The sequence below is a fragment of the Miniopterus natalensis genome, chromosome 2 (genome assembly GCF_054644295.1).
Source record: "Miniopterus natalensis isolate mMinNat1 chromosome 2, mMinNat1.hap1, whole genome shotgun sequence".
Classification (NCBI taxonomy): Eukaryota; Metazoa; Chordata; class Mammalia; order Chiroptera; family Miniopteridae; genus Miniopterus; species Miniopterus natalensis.
Window position 1 is genome coordinate 171,298,719 of NC_142082.1, and position 19,785 is coordinate 171,318,503.

Consider the following 19,785-nt stretch of genomic DNA (forward strand, 5'->3'; position numbering starts at 1 on the left):
TGTCACAAGGATCAAAGTGCCTTTATTTGTTCACCACTCATGTGTTCCCCAGAGGTGATTTTTAAATGATTCTCACAGTAATGTATACACTATAATTACAAAGAAAATAGCATCAAAGGTTTAAAATAATAAAGTGTGCTTTTTTGCATGCTTACATGTGCTAATAATACTGTTCTATGCACTTGATATGTATTGACTTGCTTAATCCTCATGATAATCATATGAAATAGAATTTTCTTACTCTTATTACAAATGAGGAAAACGATGCTCAGAGGGGTTAAGAAACTTGCCCAAGTTTGCAAATAAGGGGACCTAAAAGACCACACTGTGTTCATTCATATTTAGCCTTGTTCTTTGCATGACTTTGGTGGTGCTTCTAAATTCCAAACCTCTAGGGATTCTTTAAGGTTCACTTCTAGTTTTAATCTTTCTCCATGGCCATTTAAGTTTGAGCCTTCTTTAGTTTTGTTAATTCATTTTCTATTTTTAGTCCGTTTTTCATTATCCTACAGTTTTTTGAAATATATTGTCCTGGATGTCTCACTTCTCTTCCATTCTCTGTCGTCGTGTTAAACATTTTAAAATTCCCTTTTTAGTAACAGAGGCTCAACAAGAAGAAGTTATAAACATGTAACCTGTCGCCTTGAATTAGCAGTTACTCAGAGCTTTTCAGGATTCACATACCAATCTCCCACCAAAGATTTGGGAAGAAAGTTCAGGAGGAGACACGGAGTTTTGAATGCAGGGGGCTCAGAACAGATGAATTCTGTTGTGTTCTAGAATCATTAGTTGAACTGGCATTTGATGACATTTATGCTATAGTCACAGTGCTTTGAAATTGATGGCTTATAAATTTTTACCACCCACTTCAACAAATATTTATCTGATGCCTCTTCTGTACCAGGTATAATGTTTGGCAGTTCATGGATGCAGTTTTAGAAATATCTTTAAAATTGTCTTGGGCATTCTTTTGGGGAGTTTAAAAAAATTTTTTTTGGCCTGGCTGGGCATGGCTCAGCGGTTGAGCGTCGACCTAGGTCCAGGCGATCGGGGTTCAATTCCCGGTCAGGGCACATGCCTGGGTTGCGGGTTCGATCCCCAGTCAGGGGCGTGCAGGAAGCAGCCGATCAATAATTCTCATCATTGAGGTTTCTATCTATCTCTCCCTCTCCCTTCCTCTCTCTGAAATCAATAAATATATATTTAAAAAAAAAATTTTTTTTTGACTATTCCTTTAATAGCAATATAGGTTTATTAGCAATTTAAATATTATTAATTGTTCTTGATTGTGTTGAGAGAAAATAGTAATGTTTAACTCCTGGAAGTCAAAGAACCAAAAGTTTGTCAGATCTTGTTTGGAATAAATCAGAGGTGATTGTGAAAATACAGTCCTAATCACATGCTTTTATGCTAGACCACTATTGACTTTATTGTCCAGAATTTAACCCATTGATCTTGTGATAGTGCAAAATTTGGAACTGTAAAGCAGTGCAAAGGGTACTTGTTTTATTTGTCCTAGAAACACAAATTGTATGGTCTATCACATCTTACCGTTTGATTGGGAGAAGAAATGTTACCTGTGCTATGTAACCTCAAATTTAAGCAGCTTTAAAACAATTATTGCAGTTCCTGTGGGTCAGAAATCAGGGAGTGACTGCACCCCTGCTCTGGACTTTTCACCCACCTAAACATGACTCTCCTCTGCCTCCTCCATCAGGCTGAGGCAGTGTGGATGGATGACAAATTCCTTCCTTCATTCCTACGTGCCACCTGCCCAGCAAGGACCACGGAGGGCTTGAGGGCCGAGGGCTTGAGGGCCTGGGACTAGGAGGGCCGGCACTTTTCCATGGCACAAGGCTAGCAAGGCCCCTACTGCAGGTGGTGTCAATTCTAGGGTGTGGCAGAAGGGGGGAAGAGGGGACAATTGTGTGTCCTGGTGTGAAAGGATTGAACAAGAAGATCGAGGTTCCCTCCTGCCTCTTCCACCAGTATCCAAAGACCCTAGCTGGGCCAAATTACATAAAAATGTATTGAATCCATTCATCTGTAAAATGGGCCGATGCCCACCCACCCACATTGCTACTGCTATCTCAGAGAAGTTGTGCATATGAGAGGGAGATTGTGAAGGAGAGGGAAGTGGCTGTGCAGGTCAGGGATCAGAGGGAGGTTCTGCAGATCATTCACAGGGCTTGTGACAATCGCAACCTGATTTGTGGTTGTGGTGGGACAGGGACAGGCAGGGAGGAAATGAATAGCTGCTCCAGGTGTCCAGAGGACCAGAAACAAAGCACTTGATTCATGCTGGAGAAGAGGTTGAGTGTGATTTAATTTCACTGGAGTACCAGGCTTTGGACAGGAAATCAGTCTGTTATCACCCTGGGAGGAAATGAGGGCCCAGTCCCTGGGCTGCTGTATGGGAGGTGATTTATTTAAAACAAAAGCTGACTTGATAATGGCACCTTAAAGTGGCCCTGGGCACTGCTCTAGTCTGAGCTCAGTGTGGCAGTCACAGAGAACTGCTCAGTGACATGGGGACAGCTGAGGGCACGTGGCCTCGGCTCAGCCATGTCTAGCCACAGAAAAGAAACGCCCCAAGGCAGGGCATCCTCTCCCGTTATTCCTGGGCCAACAGCCCTCAGACCCTAGAGTCACAGTCTTGTTCAGATGCCTTTCTCCAGAGCCAGACAACCCAGAAGCAATAACACCCTGGGGGTAATATGCGTATTTTGCTCCCAGATCTTTGTTTCTAAATGCTACTCTAAACAGTACCTGAGTTCTTTGGAGAAATGGCTGATTGCAAAGTTCCCATAGAAAGTGTAAGCTGAGCCTGAAACATCTTGCTGTACCAGAAACTAACAAAGTGCTCAAAAAATGACAGGGACTTGTCAAAATAATACAAGATCAGCTTAAAAGGGTTTTTCCTGGCTGAATTTGGGACAATATAAGCATCAAAAGAAATAATACTGGTAGTATAACTCATTGAATAAAACAAATCCATTAGTCCATACCGATATAAACAAATGAAGAATGAACTAGATAAATGAGGGTAAAGGAAAGCAATTCCTTACATTAGAATACTAATAAATGTAAGACTGATGGAGTTAGAAAAATCTCATGAGAAAACATCAGATGAATTCAAATTGAATAGCATTCTCCTACATGCCTGTCTTCAAAAATGCCAAGGCCATGAGTGACAGAACTGTCCCACACTGAAGAAGCTTTAAGGGACATGAAAGTTAAATGCAGTGTCCTGGACTGGATACTGAGCTAGAAGAAAAAGTAATTCTGGTTTGTTTTGATTTGTTTTTTGTTATAAATTACATTACTGGGAGTTTGGAGAGGCTCTATGAATTGGGTGGTGGTGGTCTATCAATGTTCCTATCCTGATTTTGATGGTTGTGCTTTGCCTTTTAGGAAATACACACTGAAGTATGTAGGAGTGATAAGGCATCCTGTATATTCAGGAAAAACACGTATGTGTATATATAGGTACATATATGTATGCACTTGTGTGTGTGCATGTAATCTATACAAGTATATTGTGTGTGTGTGTCTCGCTATATGTGTAAGAACTGACGGAAGCCTGGCCGGGCGTGACTCAGCGGTTGAGCATCGACCTAGGATCCAGGAGATTGGGGTTCGATTCCTGGTCAGGGCACATGCCCGGGTTGCGGGCTAGGCAGCCCATCAATGACTCTCTCATCATTGATGTTTCTCTCTCTCCCCCCCCTCCTTTCCTCTCTCTAACATCAATAAAGATATGTTTAAAAAAAACCAAAACCTGACGGGAGAGACAGGATGATGAAGCACATGTGGCAAAGTGTGAATCGGGGAACCTGAGTGAATGGTATATAGAGGTTCTTTGCACTATCATCTTTTCTGTAAGTTTAAAATTACTTCAAATATTTAAAAAGTAAAAAGCCAAAAAATATAAAAAATATTGAAAAATTTCCCATAAAGGATAAAAAAAGCTAATAATCTGCATGGGAAGTAAAGGAAGTTCCTGGGAAGGGAACGTAAAAGAAGAGAGGCCAAAAACAGAACTTTGAAAATATTCACAGTACCCTAAACTAGGTTTCCAATAGATCTTAAGTAAAAACATAGCCTAAACTAACCTAGGTATTATATCGCTTTTTAAAGTTACTGTACTGCCCTAGCCGGTTTGGCTCAGTTGCTAGAACGTTGGCCGCCTGGGTTGATTCCGGCCAAGGGCCTCGGTTGCAGGCTCGATCCCCACCCCCGCCGGGGTGGGCACGGGAGGCACCCATCGATGTGTCTCTCACATCGATGTTTTTTTCCTCCCTGTCTCCCTTCCACACACACTGAAAAGCAATGGAAAAAATATCTTCAGGTGAGGATTAGAAGTAATGATGATAATTGTACTAAGACACTTTTATTTTTCCTACACGTATTTAGAGTCATACTACGTTAGACATTTTAACAGTTGAAACATGCCTATGGGTTTTTTCAATTACCCCTGAATCCATTGTGTTAAGGAAATACCTCAAATGCTTCAACAATTTAAAAAAATGTGATGTTACTTTGTCTTGTTCTTATTTTTCCAAAAATATTTCTTAGAGTGAATGGTATTCCAAAAACTTTTAAGCTGTCTAGATCAGCAATTTTCAACCGGTATGCTGCAAGAATTTTAAAACATGCAATACCTGACTTTTTAGTCGGGCACTGATTTTTTCCCCCCTGAGATTGTCAAATAAAAAAATGACAGCCAACACACAATAGCCGTCTGGTGTGAATGAATGAAAATTTAACTTTTTTTTTTTTGGTCAGATCAGCAAAATATATTTTTGTGTACCACAGAATTTTAGTAATTAGTTTATGTGTGCCATGAGATAAAAAGGTTGAAAATTGCTGGTCTGGATTACTATCACACAGAGCAGTTTCAACGTACATATACTGACAAGTGGGCAAATAGGAAGGATGCTTACTTTCTGAAAGATTGGACCTAGTTAGGAGATTGTCTTAGAAAAACAATGACTACAAGTAGCCAACAGGACTAGCACATGGCAAAATAAGGTATAACAAGTTCTTAATGTTTAAGACGGAAGCTTTTCCACATAACTTAGGAGATTCATGTAATGAAAGTTATGAAAACTAATATAATACATAAAGACAGTTCAGGTTGGGTACAGTTTGTTTGAAAGACAATAGTAATATTGGAACAAATTATACTGTTCATGTGCAAGAACACAGTATAAGGAACCCCAGACTCCACCAATGTACCAAGAATGTATAATGACTTAGTTCTAAGTGTAATTATATTTCCATTTACACAGGCTTCGGGTGTTTAGTCATGTTTTTAAAAAATAGAAAATTGGTTCCTACGTTTCATCCATACCACTTAACGATGAAGTGAATAATGATAATATTGTTCATTTAATTCAGACATCTAATTTGATCATTCAAACACCCAGGAATGAACTAGTAAATTAGGTTGTTGACAAAAGTCTAATTTTTATTTCCTCCTACTCTGTAATTTAAATGAGGGATGACTTACATACTTTTCAAGGTTGACATTATTGAAATCAAAAGAGAAAAAATACTGTTTATTTCCACAATGTTTCAAGTCAGCAGAAGTTATAGAACATTTAAGTAATTGTGAGTGTTATGTAGGTTAATTGTAATTGTGTAACAGCAATATTTAGTTTCAGAAGAATAAAGTCAGTCAATTTCACTAACATTTGAAGTTACTGCTCACTAAAGGGTATGTTTGATTCCTTCCCAATGGACTACCCTCCAAGTTTAGAGATAAAATAACAACTAAAAATTTTTTTCCTGAGGTTTCATTATGTTTGCAAATTTTAATTTCATTTAGGGCTGACTGCAATTGCTGTAAACTGTGCTCATTTGTGAGTAGGCCCCTTAGTATCTATGGAAAAAATATCACAAGTAGTATGAGGTTTGAATTAGGACAAAACTACAGTACATTTCAGTTATAATGACCCAGGGCATAAACAGAAACTTACGGTTAGGTATCCTCTGTCCCATGTCTCTAGGGATGGACAGAACTATTTCTACTCCTTTTAGTAAAACTTAATCCCTTTATTTTAATCATTTTTCATATTTTCTGTTCTTCAGGTGTATATATTTCTCCCTAAAATTTCCTGTAGGAGCCCATCCTTGGCTCACTTCTTTCCCGTAACTTTTTTAGAGAGCCAAAGCAGCCCCCCCCCCCCCCAGTCCCTCTCCTGTTGCTGCTTCTATCCTAAGCCCTTCCTTGTTTCACTGTCCTCAGCTTTAATAAACATACTCTCTAAATAAAATTTCCTGTATGTTACACTCTTAGTGTACACCACAGCCTACCACCTTGCTCTTGCACATGATCAAAGCAGATCAGCAAAGATCCTTTTAGTAACTAAGCACTTTGTATCAGTGGTAAACCAGGTAATTCAGGATATTGTCTCAGTTTACAGATAGGAAACTTGAGTCAGGCTCATTCCACAGGCTCATGTTTATCAGTTCCTAAACCCGGCTGTGTATAAGAACCACCTGGGGAGCTTTAAAAAATGGCAGATTCCAGGACTCCTCATTGGCCTTAGTAAGTATAATCTTTTGAGGCCTGAGGAAAATCTGTGTTTGAAAACTCGCCAGGTGCTTTGATGAAAAACCAGATTTAGGACTCTAATTTGTGATGAACAGGCCTCATTATTTATTTATTTAAAATATACCTTTATTGATTTCAGAGAGAGGAAGGGAGAGGGGGAGAGAGAGAGAGAAACATCAATGATGAGTCATTGATCAGCTGCCTCCTGCACGGTCCCCCTACTGGGGATCAAGCCTGCAACCAGGGCATGTGGCCTGACAGGGAGCTGAACCTCGATCTCCTGGATCCTAGGTTGATGCTCAACTGCTGAGCAATGCTGGCTGGGTGAACAGGCCTCATTTAAAAGCTGTTGGGGTGATGGATTGTAGCCATTGAGTGACTAAAGTTGCCACATGTGTGTGCCCCTTCTATGTGGACTATTTTAGGGTCTGTCCTATCTCTGTATGCCTCTCCTCTCTGGGCCAAACCAGATTTCATTCTTTTAATTGGAGAAAGAAAGACATTTATAGATGTCAAGAGATAAAGACTGGGTACAATAATGCACCTGCCTTTTATTTCCTGTAAAATACAATGTCCCTAAATATTCATGTATAACTTTCAGAGTTCCAAGCCCCTGCACAAAGAGGGGTGACGCTGAGTCTGAATATGAGCTTCAGAGCTGGGTCTGCTCAATTGGGGTGCACTGTGGTAAAGGTGTTGCCCCTAATCTTACAATCAAGGTACTCTAGGCTTTACCTAGGATATCCCTCCAGAGAAAATGGGGATGGTTTGACCTTTTAAAACTTTCCAGAATGAAAATTATGGCCTCATGATGATGTCCACTGTATCTTATTTTAGATAGAGACAAATTTCTTTCTGCTCTATTTATAGAAACATGCCAAAAAAAAAAGTAAACAAGATTTCTAATAAAGACAACAACTAAGTGGATGTTATTTTTTTCCTCAGGACATAATTTATTATATCCCTCTACTACATGGCTGTACTAGGAATTATTTAAGGATTTTCTTGTGATTCCCCATGGAAAGGATAGACCTAAATGCAAACTTGACCTCCAGCTCTAAGTTTATAATATCTGTTGGAAAGTTTCACTTGAATGTCCTATCTTGCTAGTATCTCAAATTCTGTTTATCTCCCAAATACGGTTCTGGGTTAGGACTGGCCACGGGAAATTTGTGCAAGATTTCAAAGGCAGAAGAAAAGCAGCAGTCATTACATTTTAGAGGTTAGGAAAGGACATGAGGTACTACGGCAGCTCAGGAACAGTTGCCAATCTGCTGGCTCGCCTTGGAGTGGGCAGTGGCCAGGTGTGGAGCTCTTTCAGCAACTCTGGGCCGCCTCCAGTTTCTCTGAGTCCTGGGCCACATGCCTGTGTAGTAGCACCATGGCTCCTGCAGATACCTGCATCATCAATGTTGTAGGTGGTAAGAGACAGATGCACAGTCTAGTTTATGCTCAGGGGGCCCAGTTTGTCCCTGCTTGCCCCCACTTCATGTCCAGCTCTCCTGCCTTGACTGTAACCCCTATCGATTTATAGCAATTTTAGGTCCAACCCCAGATACAGAGGCAACTTCTCCAGCTCCCACAACTCCATAAGGCCTAATCCCTAAAATAAGTCTCTTATTGCATATGACTCATACCAGTTTTGCTTTTCTCTGGTCAAACTCTGATACAGACAACAGTATTGGAAATAATTCCAGGAGAACCAAATGTTAATAATGGGTTCTCTGAATTTGGGTTATCTAATCTGACTGGATTTAAAGGCACCGATGACCAGTTGTCAATGTGACACTGGTTGTCTATGGCATGTATTAACAAAAACAGTTTCTTAATATATCACTTGTGGCCCCAGCCGGGCGTGGCTCAGCGGTTGAGTGTCAACCTAGGATCCAGGAGATCAGGGTTCATTCCTGGCCAGGGAACATGCCCAGGTTGCGGGCTCAATCTCCAGTTGGGGACGTGCAGGAGGCGGCCAACCAATGACTCATCATTGATGTTTCTATCTCTCTCCCTCTCCTTTCCTCTCTCTGAAATCAATAAAGATGTATTTTTAAAAAAAATTAAAAAAATATATATATATCACTTGTGGACACCTGTAATCAAATAGCTAAAGAACTCGAGGTTTTGAGTGACCAAGTAGATACTTCCATAGAATATTTATGTGAAAATACGACATACAAGGGAGTTGGTTGGTTTCTCCTGATTATGTCTGCTGAGGGAAAGGAAAGGACAAGCTTAGGGCTTTAAAGCCTCAGCTCAAGATAAGACACAGGGCCCAGCTGGGCATGGCTCAGAGGTTGAGCATTGACCTAGGATCCAGGAGATCAAGGTTCAATTCCCGGTCAGGGCACATGCTTGGGTGGCAGGCCCAATCCCTAGTCAAGGGTGTGCTGGAGGCAGCTGATCAATGACTCTAATCATTGATGTTTCTCTCTCTCCTCCTCTCCCTTCCTCTCTCTGAAATCAATAAAAATATGTATTTTTTAAAAAGATGAGATAAAGGACCAGAAAGTCTTATAGGACTGCCTTCTAGTATCTGCAAGGATGTGATTTCTAAAAACCAAACCCAAAATCTAATCCTGAATACCCAATCTTGCAGGTCTCATGTTAAAGTTAGGGAACTTATTTTATTTCACTTTATTTTTGAGCAGCAGTGAGCCTCTGAACATTGAAATGGGAACATCAGATTCACATGATACTGGGATCATAACCCCCTAAATTCCGCTGAGCCTCCTTTGCCGGGAGAAACAGCCCTTCCTCCCTTGCTGAGGAGGCTCATCTCTCCTTATCTGTAAAACCTGTAATGGCCTCCCCTGAGTTAGTTGCCTTGTAGGGTTTGCTGATCCTCCTCAAGACCACTTGTTGACACCTCCCATTGCTTCTAGAATCCATGGCAGGAGATCCTAGAAGGTAAGAAGACTCTCTCCTTGAACAAACTTTAGTTAGGCTCTTCTGAGCCCTTTTTCCACTAGGCCTGTCATTGGGCATGTCCTTCAAGAGCCCAAGTATAACAAGAATTCTGTTAAGTCAGTTTAGTCAGAATCCTCCAACCTTGATAGCTGATCAAATTCCTCACCCCCAAGTGGTATCTGATCACCTTAGCCTGCCTGCAGCAAAGATCCTGTTAGGCCAATTTAGCAAGACTTGGCCTACCCTCTTAGTAACTTCCCATCTACTGACCCCTTCCCCAACCCTGCTCCCTGGCTATAAATGCCCACTTTTAGAAAGACATTACTCCCATCCAGTTACAGCTACATAACTGCAGGGCCCAGTACAAAAATACAGGACATCTTGTTTGCTAAAGAGAAAACCATAGGCCCAAAATGGCGTCACTCATGCTAAAAACCCAATGTACCAAACCTAGATTTAATGCCCGATTTAACTGCAGTTTCAACCTCTCCCATAAATGTAATCTTAATCAACTAGTCTGGAGTTTCTGGTTAATCAACAGTAAGGTATTTCTGTCATTATGGCCCCTCTCTACCTCCTCCCTACCCCCCCACCCCCTATAGTAAGAAGAGGCAATCTGCTGATTAAATAAAAAAACCTTGCCTTTCCTTTACCGTAAAAGAAGATACCCTGGTCTAAAAATAATTTTCTTTTGTTGATAGCCCCTTGCCCCTGCGTCTTCCTATAAAAACCTTCCATTTTCTACAGCCCCTCAGAGCACCCTTCTAGTTGCTAGATGGGATGCTGCCCAGTTGGCTTAATTCAGCAAATTAGATCTCCAAATTTACTCGGTTGCATTTTGTGTTTTTTTTTAACATGTTCATAGCCCAGCCGGGCGTGGCTCAGTGGTTGAGCGTCGACCTAGGATCTAGGAGATTGGGGTTCGATTCCCGGTCAGGGCCCATGCCCCGGTTGCGGGCTGCAGCCGATCAATGACTCTCTCATCATTGATGTCTCTCTCTCTCTCTCTCTCTCTCCCCCTTCCTCTCTCTGAAATCAATAAAGACATATTAAAAAAAAAATAACATGTTCATAAATTATTGAGTTTCAAACAGTGACAGCATGGCATTACACCAAGCACAGGGTTCTGTGTAAACTGTACAGGTGGCAAGCCCATGGGGCCGGCAGCACTGCTTCTTCCATCTTCCATTTAAGAAACAGGTTCGTAAGAGATCAGGTGAATTCCCACTTTATCAAGAGCTGGGAAAGCGTTCAGAGCCGGAACACTAACAGAGGTGTGGAAACACTCCAAAAAGAGTCTGGAGACCGACTAGGAATAAATGACAAAGATTTATGTAAGGGTCTTAGAGTCCGCAAACTTGAGACACAGCTAGGCAAAAACCCTTAAGTGTTCCTCCCAAAAAAGAAAGAAAAGTTAAGGGCTCTCGTGGTACAATGTACATTCTAGAGAATTATCAGCCCCGCATTCTTAGCCCTAGGATTGGTCTAGGATGACCAACAGCAGGACGTCAGGCAGTCTGGACCATGGCTGTCAGGTGGATGTCAGGTCCTGGGCCAAGTGAGTCCTTCAGGGGGAATCAGAGGTCTGGTCTGTGACCAGATACATACATCTGAACACAGGACCTTAAAGTTCAGGAGCTGAAGTTCCCAGGCTAGAACTGAATCGCGTTAATTTTAGCAGCTTGGTTAAAGTGACTCCGTGTTGTGTGTCTCTTATTTTCGCGCTTTCCTCAGAGGTTTGACCTCTACTAAACTCTCCCTCGTTCAAGTAGGCCCTTCTCTGTCGGACTGAACCTAATGAAGATTTCCCAAGTTTACTAAACACACAAAAATCTCTTGCCAGTCGCTTTCACGCCAGGTCCTCTCTGGACCCCCAGGCTTTACAAAGCATTTACTGTTTTAACGTGTTCTATAAAATGTGATGACGCGGAAAAGCTGTTTTGTCCATCTTTAGAATTCCTGCCGCACGCCTGCCTTCTAAAATCCCCTCCTGAAGTCCTGCAGACACGTCTACATGTCCTGTCAACGGATGGAACTCAAACAACAAAGGCACCAGGACGCCAGAAGCCGGGACACGCCACACCGCGGTGACGTTCCGGCCGCAACGCCCGGACGATTAATATCACGCATTCCGTGTTTCTTTCTTTCTTTTTTTTTTTAAACGACTATTAGACTGGAACTCACTTAAACGGGAAGAACTGAAGCGCCGGCGTCAAGGAGAGACTCTTCAAGGTGAAGGGACAAAACGAGGAGGTCACGGGCGCCACGGCCACACCACCCCACGGGCCGGCCCGCTCGCGCACCTGCGCAGAACGGAGCCTCCTGCGCAGAAGCTGGATCGGAAGGGCGGGGGCGGGTGGGGCGGGTGTAGGGTTGCTAGGAGAACGCGATGACGCTACGACCGCTACGCTCTTCTCCGCCAATGGGTGCCGCCTGCCTGCGGTGACTGGCTGTGTACGTCACGCTGACGCTGCGCGAAGGACACACATCTAAGGGCTCGGAGGACGTTCGGCCTCTGTGAGCCGCAGCCTTCTGAGGAGCGTCGGTGTGTTCGCCATCTTAGGGAGTGAGTCGGCCGCGGCCTTCCGCGCGGCAGGTGCCGGGAGCGGGGAAGGAGCCCCTGTGGGACGGTGTTTCGGCTGTAGGCCCGGCCGGCCTCCTCTTTTGGGGAGGCGGCCATGACCTCCTCAAGGGCGTGGAGGCGGGAAAACGAAGGCCCGGGTAGGGGTCCCTGGGTGCCGGTGACTTTGGCCGCCCTGACGACTTCCTTTGCCTTTCCTCTCACCGCCTGCCCCTCTTTCCCTAGAAAGATGTTCTCGTCCGTGGCGCACCTGGCGCGGGCGAACCCCTTCAACGCACCCCACCTGCAGCTGGTGTACGATGGCCTCGCGGGTCCCTCCAGCAGCCCCGCCGGGCCCCCGGGCCCGCCCCGCCGCTCCCGCAGCCTGGCAGCGGCGGCTGTGGAAGGTGAGGTCAGACCCACCCTGCCCCGATACGGTCATTATGCCCACTCGTGGGCCGCTCGGCCTTGCCGGCCTGCGCGGGGCCTGGAGGACAGGGAAGGACGTGCGCAGCGCCCCGCGCCGCGGGATGGCGCCCGGTTGCTTGCGGGAGGATGTCAGCCCCCTCTGCCCAGGCCGGGTGTCGGATCCTTGGCCCTCCCTCAGGGGCGTGGAAGTAGGCACCGCTCCCTCCGTGACCTCCACGACCTCAAGGGGTAGAGGCATAGAGGCCTTGACTAGCTCCTTATCTTCGCTGTAAGTCCGCTTGGTCAGCATTGGGTAAAGTCTCCTTCGTAGCCACTGGCCACCTGAACTTGTAACTGCATTATCTGATCTTTGATTTGGCTTTAATTTTCTTCTTAAAAACACTCCCTCCTCCGTTAGGCATTTCCGAAGCCTAATATTAGTTGACCCAGGGTCTATGAGATAACTCGGTCTCTTGTAATACGATTTGTGTAGGAGATAACTTGCAGCTTCAGATGGGCCATAGAAAGGACATAACTGGCATGGATCCCTTTGGTCTCGTTTCTTGGGATTCTTGGTGGTTAGACCCAATTTAAATAAATTGTGTGTACTTTAAGTCAAATCCCACTGGAGTGGATGTAGAGAGAATCCTGAAAACGGAGTTGTAGTTCTGGCAATGTTATTTACTGTTGTCTAATGTGTTGGGGTTTTTATTGTTTGTTTGTTTTTACTTAAATTACGTATGTGTCTCTGTTATGTCTGTAGTGTGGGTAAAAAAATCCTTACACTAGCATTCCGTCCTTTCATTTAGAAAGTTAAAGCTAACGCTGTTTGTGTAGTAAATGTATTTTACTGCAGGATTTATGTTTCTCTAGTTTTATGCTATAGGAATCCATAAGTGGGGATAGTATTGGTTAGTGGTTGGGGTAAACCTAGAAGCTTGCAAGCTGAGTGCTCCTTCTAAGTTTGATTTATACTCTGAAGTGTGTTCTTATCAACGATTAATAATTTGAAACTTGATTTTAATCATTAATGTAGAAAGCTTTTGTTTTCCCCACAGATAGAACCTTTATAATCTCTTAGTGATTGTTTTGATTTAGACAGTGAATTTCTTGTTACTCGAACTAGGTGGAAACTCATCTTTTAATTTAATCATAAACAGGTGGCCGAAGCTGTTCACTTGTTCTAGGACTTTCACAGGGAAACAATTCTCTTTCATTCCCATGGCCTTCGTCATCTGAAGAAATACTTACTTGATTTTTTTTTTTTTCAATCAAACAGAGGAGTATAGCTGTGACTATGGATCTGGCAGATTCTTTCTCCTTTGTGGAATTGGAGGAATTATTAGCTGTGGCACAACACATACAGCATTGGTTCCTCTAGATCTGGTTAAATGCAGAATGCAGGTTTGTTTTTGCATGTGGGACTGAATAAATATTGTTGAAGCATGGCTGTTAAGTTATAAGATGTAGTCATCTACTAACAAGCTGTGTGGAAACCTAACTATGCAGGAGGTAAGTTGAGAAATAGTAATAACATGAGTTTTATACTAAAATGCATGGTGTGTCTTATTTTATTACAGAGTACAGTTGTGAATATGGCTCCATGAAGTTTTATGCACTGTGTGGCTTTGGTGGGGTCTTAAGTTGTGGTCTGACACACACCGCTGTTGTTCCTCTGGATTTAGTGAAATGCCGTATGCAGGTTTGTATTGAGATGACAATGTTGAAAGTTTTCATGTGGGACTTAATTCCAAATAATCTTAAAGGACTTCACAAATGAGAATTTGAAGACATAAGAATTGCTAGAAGCTTTAGTAGGAAACCAAACCTGAATTTCTTTAACTTACGATCTTTATTTTGATTAGTATTTTAAATCCAAGGAATGCCTCTTTTAAAATAAGAGTGGGTGGATTGCTGGGTCTTAGACTCTGGCTGTAAATGGATTTTTGCTGTTGGGCTCAATTCTGGCTAGAGTTCTTCAAGGCCTACTGGTTCTTTATGTTCCAAGTAGTCATTTTATAAGCAGTTACATGTCAGTGGGTAATCATTCTTTGTGTATTATGTGAAGTAATTTTACATCTCTTAATTGAAATATTAAGGCAGAGAGTTTTGTGTACATGAAAAAATGTGCTTTCAGGGTCTTAGTATTAAATTTTTGTGGATATAGCTTTTTGTATATTCACTTACATAAAAGGTTGTTTTACAATTACAATATATTAATTAGGATTATTGAAGCAAAAATAATCAAACCTCAAAAATTTATTTGTTCCAAACAGGATTAGAAGTCTACTTACCTTAAAGAGAAAGGAAGGTGAAATATTAGCAGAGAGGAAGGTGACGTATACCGGCCCTTATAGTACTGGCAGAAATAGTGAGATAAGATCCCCCCCCCATTTAGTTAATAGAATGGATATGAAATATGCCTTCTTTAAAACTTCTTACACATGTCTCTTGAAGTGAATTTAAGTCAAAAGACAGATTCTCATTATGTCGATGTACCTTATTAACTTGTATTTAGTTTGATTATCTTAAGTTCACAAAACTTTACAGTATAATCTACGTAATGGGCTGGCCTATATCAGATACAGGCATACCTCACTTTATTGTGCTTTGCTTCATCGCACTTCAGAGATACTGCATTTTTTACAAATTGAACACAAGGCCCTTTACCAGCAAAAAGGTTATGACTTGATGAAAAGCTCAGGTGATGGTTAGCATTTCTTAGCAATAAAGTATTTTTTATTTCAGGTATGTACATGTCTTTTTAGACATAATGCTTTTGCACACTTAATAGATTACAATATAGCAAACATAAAATAGATTACAAAAAGTAAACATAACTTTTATATGCACTGGGAAACAAAAAATGTGTTTGACTTGCTTTATTGCAATACTGTCTTTATTGTAGTGGTCTGGAACTGAACCTGCAGTATCTCCAAGGCATACGTGTAGAGTTGTCTATTATTTAGGCAGAAGCTTTAAAACTAAATCTTTAAATCTTTAAAAGTGGTAATGTTGGGTGGTGACAACTCTTTTAATCAGTTTTATTATGTATTTTTGTAGGAATTTTACCCTTTGAAGTAACCCTCCAAGAATTAAGTCTAACTGAAAGAAAGCTGGCCTCAGTATACATATTTACAAATATAATTATAGATATTAAGCTGATACCATGCAGTGAGTTTGTTTATCTACCTTTTGTGTAGTTACTGAAGTTTATTTTAGAACCAAAAGGGAAAACTAGTAATAACAAAATATTCACGAGAAGCGTTGGCTCTTTGGTACATTTAATTTCTTATTTTTCTCCTTGTTTTAAATATAGGTGGACCCCCAGAAGTACAAAGGCATATTTAATGGATTCTCAGTTACACTTAAAGAGGATGGTGTTCGTGGTTTGGCTAAAGGCTGGGCTCCAACTTTCATTGGCTACTCCATGCAGGGGCTCTGCAAGTTTGGCTTTTATGAAGTCTTCAAAGTCTTGTATAGCAACATGCTCGGAGAGGTAAATAAGTTAATTTTGAAATTGAAAGCCCTGAGCTTTTAACTTAAAGTTTAAGACCAAAAAGGATCTTAGATTTTTGTCTGACCCACCTCGTTTAAGAACTGAGGAATTGGTCTCAGAAAGGGTAAGCAACATGTTTCAAATCATGTCTTTTTTAGCAACAACAAGATGGAAAAAAGTGTATCATTGGATTTCAGTACTCTTTTTATTATATGCTGCTGCTTTCCAAATAAGTTGGATTCTGAGCTTATATCATTAGTCTATTAAGGGAACTTACATTATGAGGCATGTCTCAGGTGGCAGCAAGATAAGACATGGATGTCGTCCGTGCTGCATGGCAGGCACTAAGGGGTTACATAGGACTGGGAAAGATGGATTGTGTATGGGGGGGGGGGGGGTGCTTGCCAGTGGCAGGGCAACAGAACCAGCACACTTGGGTGTAGGGGCTGGGTCGATCAGGCAGTCTCTGAGGGGACTTTCAGGAAGCAATTTCTATCCAGGATCTAACTGGATCTAGCATAAGTGTCCTGGAGTGGTAACTCATGGAACAGTCTCTCCACAGATTCCTTAGTGTAGTTCAAGGGCCATCCATTCTTGGTACCTAGATATTAAACAAAACTATTCACATTGCACTGTGGTTGATGAAGGTATGAGAGATAAACGTATTCAGTCTCATATGATAAACACTTAAAATGCCTGAAATTTAACTGTTTCCTAGAATTGTCCCTTAATCTAAAATTGGAAATAGCCAATCGTGTCCCTGGTGTTTTTCGATTAGGAGAACACCTATCTCTGGCGCACATCGCTGTATTTGGCTGCCTCTGCCAGTGCTGAATTCTTTGCTGACATTGCCCTGGCTCCTATGGAAGCTGCTAAGGTTCGAATTCAAACCCAACCCGGTTATGCCAACACTCTGAGGGATGCAGCTCCCAAAATGTATAAGGAAGAAGGCTTAAATGCGTAAGTAAACATTTGCCTAAACTTACAGTATAAAGTACTCATTTGAGGGAATCGCATTTGTTAGCATTAAGCCTACCAGACTAAAAAAATTTTTTTATGTCCACCCCATCCACCTCTTACATAGAACGTAAACTCCAGGGGCAAAAATAAGCTGATAACATGGCTTGAGCCCTGAATTAGGGATTTTTTTCTAAAGTAGGAACCATTTGTCAGTCTTCAAGTGACAGGATATTTGACCTAAACATTAACCTGTTTACTTTTGGGGAGAGCTTATTCTTGTCATCTGTGTTCACAGTTAAGAATTTGTATATAGTCAAGCCACAACATGCTTCCTTAGATCCACCTTTGCGGATGCCAATCTTGAACTGAGTTCTACTCGTAAACTTACTGTTTCTTGTAGTTCCAGTCAAGAAACATCCAGCAACTTTTCTGGTTGTACAGTCAAAGGTGCTTGAGTCATTGGCATGTGAGATAAATATACCTGCATGTTAGTCTTAGGTTCTGATAGCAATGACATGCAATTGTGCTGCCATTTTTTTTACTATCAGAACTTGACTGGTGTGCGGACACTTCTGTTAATGATGGAAATTGTGCTAGATGAATAGATGCAACTGAGTAAAGTAAGTCGTCTGATTTCCTAGGTTCTACAAGGGGGTTGCTCCTCTCTGGATGAGACAGATACCATATACCATGATGAAGTTCGCCTGCTTTGAACGTACTGTTGAAGCATTGTACAAGTTTGTGGTTCCTAAGCCCCGAAGTGAATGTACAAAGGGAGAGCAGCTGGTTGTAACATTTGTGGCAGGTTACATAGGTATGAATTATTTAGAACTCACTTGTCTGAAATGAAGAAAGATAATGATTTTCACTACTGACCTCTTTTGTGAAGAAAATGTGTTCTAAAGGAGTTGTATCTTCTCATAGCATTTCATACACCCTTTGGGATTCATAAATACTTGCTAATTAGTTCCTGAAAGATTTGTTTTCATTGCTTGCATGGTTAAGGTTGGGAATGCATTGATTTGACTGCTATACTATTTTTGTTGTTTAGTTTTTCAAGAACAGATTTTTTAATACAAGAGAAAGTGTTGATTAAAAGCTGAATATAAAAACTATTGAAGGATTTGACCCCATATTGAATCATATTTCTTGACTTTTTTCAGCTGGAGTCTTCTGTGCAATTGTTTCTCACCCTGCTGATTCTGTGGTGTCCGTGTTGAATAAAGAGAAGGGTAGCACTGCTTCTCAGGTCCTCCAGAAACTCGGATTTAAAGGTAGGATTGTTTTTCCTCTAAAGAAAGAAGACCACTCTTGGGTATATCTATTTTTCACTCATGTTTCATGTTTCATCCAGGTGTGTGGAAGGGACTCTTTGCCCGAATCATCATGATCGGCACTCTGACTGCTCTACAGTGGTTCATCTATGACTCCGTGAAGGTCTACTTCAGGCTCCCTCGCCCTCCTCCACCCGAGATGCCAGAGTCTCTGAAGAAGAAGCTTGGGCTAACTCAGTAGACAGATCGAAGCAAATATGGACTGAATCTGCTTGTTGGTCAGTGTTGAGGAAAGTGGCTAAAGGAACTTTTATATATTTGACAGTGTAGGAAATGGTCTATTCCTAATATAATCACTGTAGTACTCTTGCCTACGGCATGAGTTTCAAATTTGCTGTTGAAATAAATCCAACTGTTCATGATTTGTCTCTGACTTGATAATTATTTTTAAAACTTGTTTTTAAAGATTTAACCCTAAAATGGAAAGACTTAGTATAAAACTTCCAGACAAAAATGCAAACCACTGTTGGTTCAGTACTCTAATCCCTACTCATAAATTGTCATGTCTCAAGTTTTGTCACTAAAGAGAGTTCCTATATTTTTAGGAAACATACTGTAAATTTTTTTCTTTTTTTTTTTTTTAATATATCTTTATTGATTTCAGAGAGAGGAAGGGAGAGGGAGAGACAGAGATAGAAACATCAATGATGAGTCACTGATTGAGCCCACAACCCGGGCATGTACCCTGACCGGGAATCGAACCCCGATCGCCTAGATCCTAGGTCGATGCTCAACCGCTGAGCCACGCCTGGCCGGGCCATACTGTAAATTTTCAAAAATTTGATGTGTTAAATCTAAATATGGATATTTGTTACTACATTTTGACAAGTTGATTTCAGCATATAATGGAATTTTTGCATTGTGTACTATGCCTTTTAAAATCCCTATGAATTTGGTAATCCTTATTTGTAAAAGAAGGTAATCTAAATTAGGCTGATTCTTAGGATGATAGTTTTCAAAAGGCCCAAAGCAATTGATAGCTAAAAACCATTTCAGGGAACTTAATTCTCTTCCACACAAACCTGACTTTTAAATTTACAGAAAAGTTGCCAGGCATAGTTGTTTTCAGTTTTGTTTTAAGAAAGATACCAGCTTGACGACTGAAGTAAGTGAATGCCCCTGGGAAGGCACTCTGGTGTACTCGGACATCTGAAATTTGGTTGTAGGTTTAAGCCCAAACTGATATTTTAAAAGCTTCCAGGAAGTAAGGCACTCTAGTTTTTCCTTATATTTGCGTAAGAAGTATAAAAGCCCAATCTATAACATTGTTAAATGTTTTTTGAATCCGATGACATTTTAGCTTGAGGCCTTTGATGATAGTATTGTGGTTGGGTTGACAATCACTATTGAAGTATACAGATAGGGCCTCAGGGAAAGAACTTCCAAGGAGTCTTATCAGGGAGATATGCTTTCATTACAGATCCATATTGTGAGGTCAGCAATTTAGAATCCAGATGCATGTAGTTGCATGTTAACTTAGCTATCATCATTTGGTCTCGTGTAAGGCTCCAGCCTTATTTTACCTGTATTGCAGAGAGAAAGGAAGGGTTATGGG

The 19,785-nt window shown here is 41.5% G+C and overlaps 1 protein-coding gene and 1 non-coding gene across 2 annotated transcripts; both read left to right on the forward strand.

The window, feature by feature from the left end:
• The first annotated feature begins 11,959 nt into the window (after positions 1-11,959).
• SLC25A3 (solute carrier family 25 member 3) lies at positions 11,960-18,592 on the forward strand. The gene is made up of 8 exons (XM_087814843.1): positions 11,960-12,035; positions 12,276-12,436; positions 14,018-14,139; positions 15,757-15,936; positions 16,715-16,896; positions 17,538-17,710; positions 18,060-18,170; positions 18,251-18,592. Exons 2-8 carry the CDS (start codon positions 12,280-12,282, stop codon positions 18,409-18,411), a joined length of 1,086 nt encoding a protein of 361 aa, XP_087670969.1. The 5' UTR covers positions 11,960-12,035; positions 12,276-12,279; the 3' UTR covers positions 18,412-18,592.
• On the forward strand, positions 17,219-17,467 carry LOC148093926 (small nucleolar RNA SNORA53). Its single transcript, XR_015714157.1, has one exon. It is a non-coding gene; the product is annotated as a small nucleolar RNA SNORA53 (small nucleolar RNA).
• Positions 18,593-19,785: the final 1,193 nt, after the last annotated feature.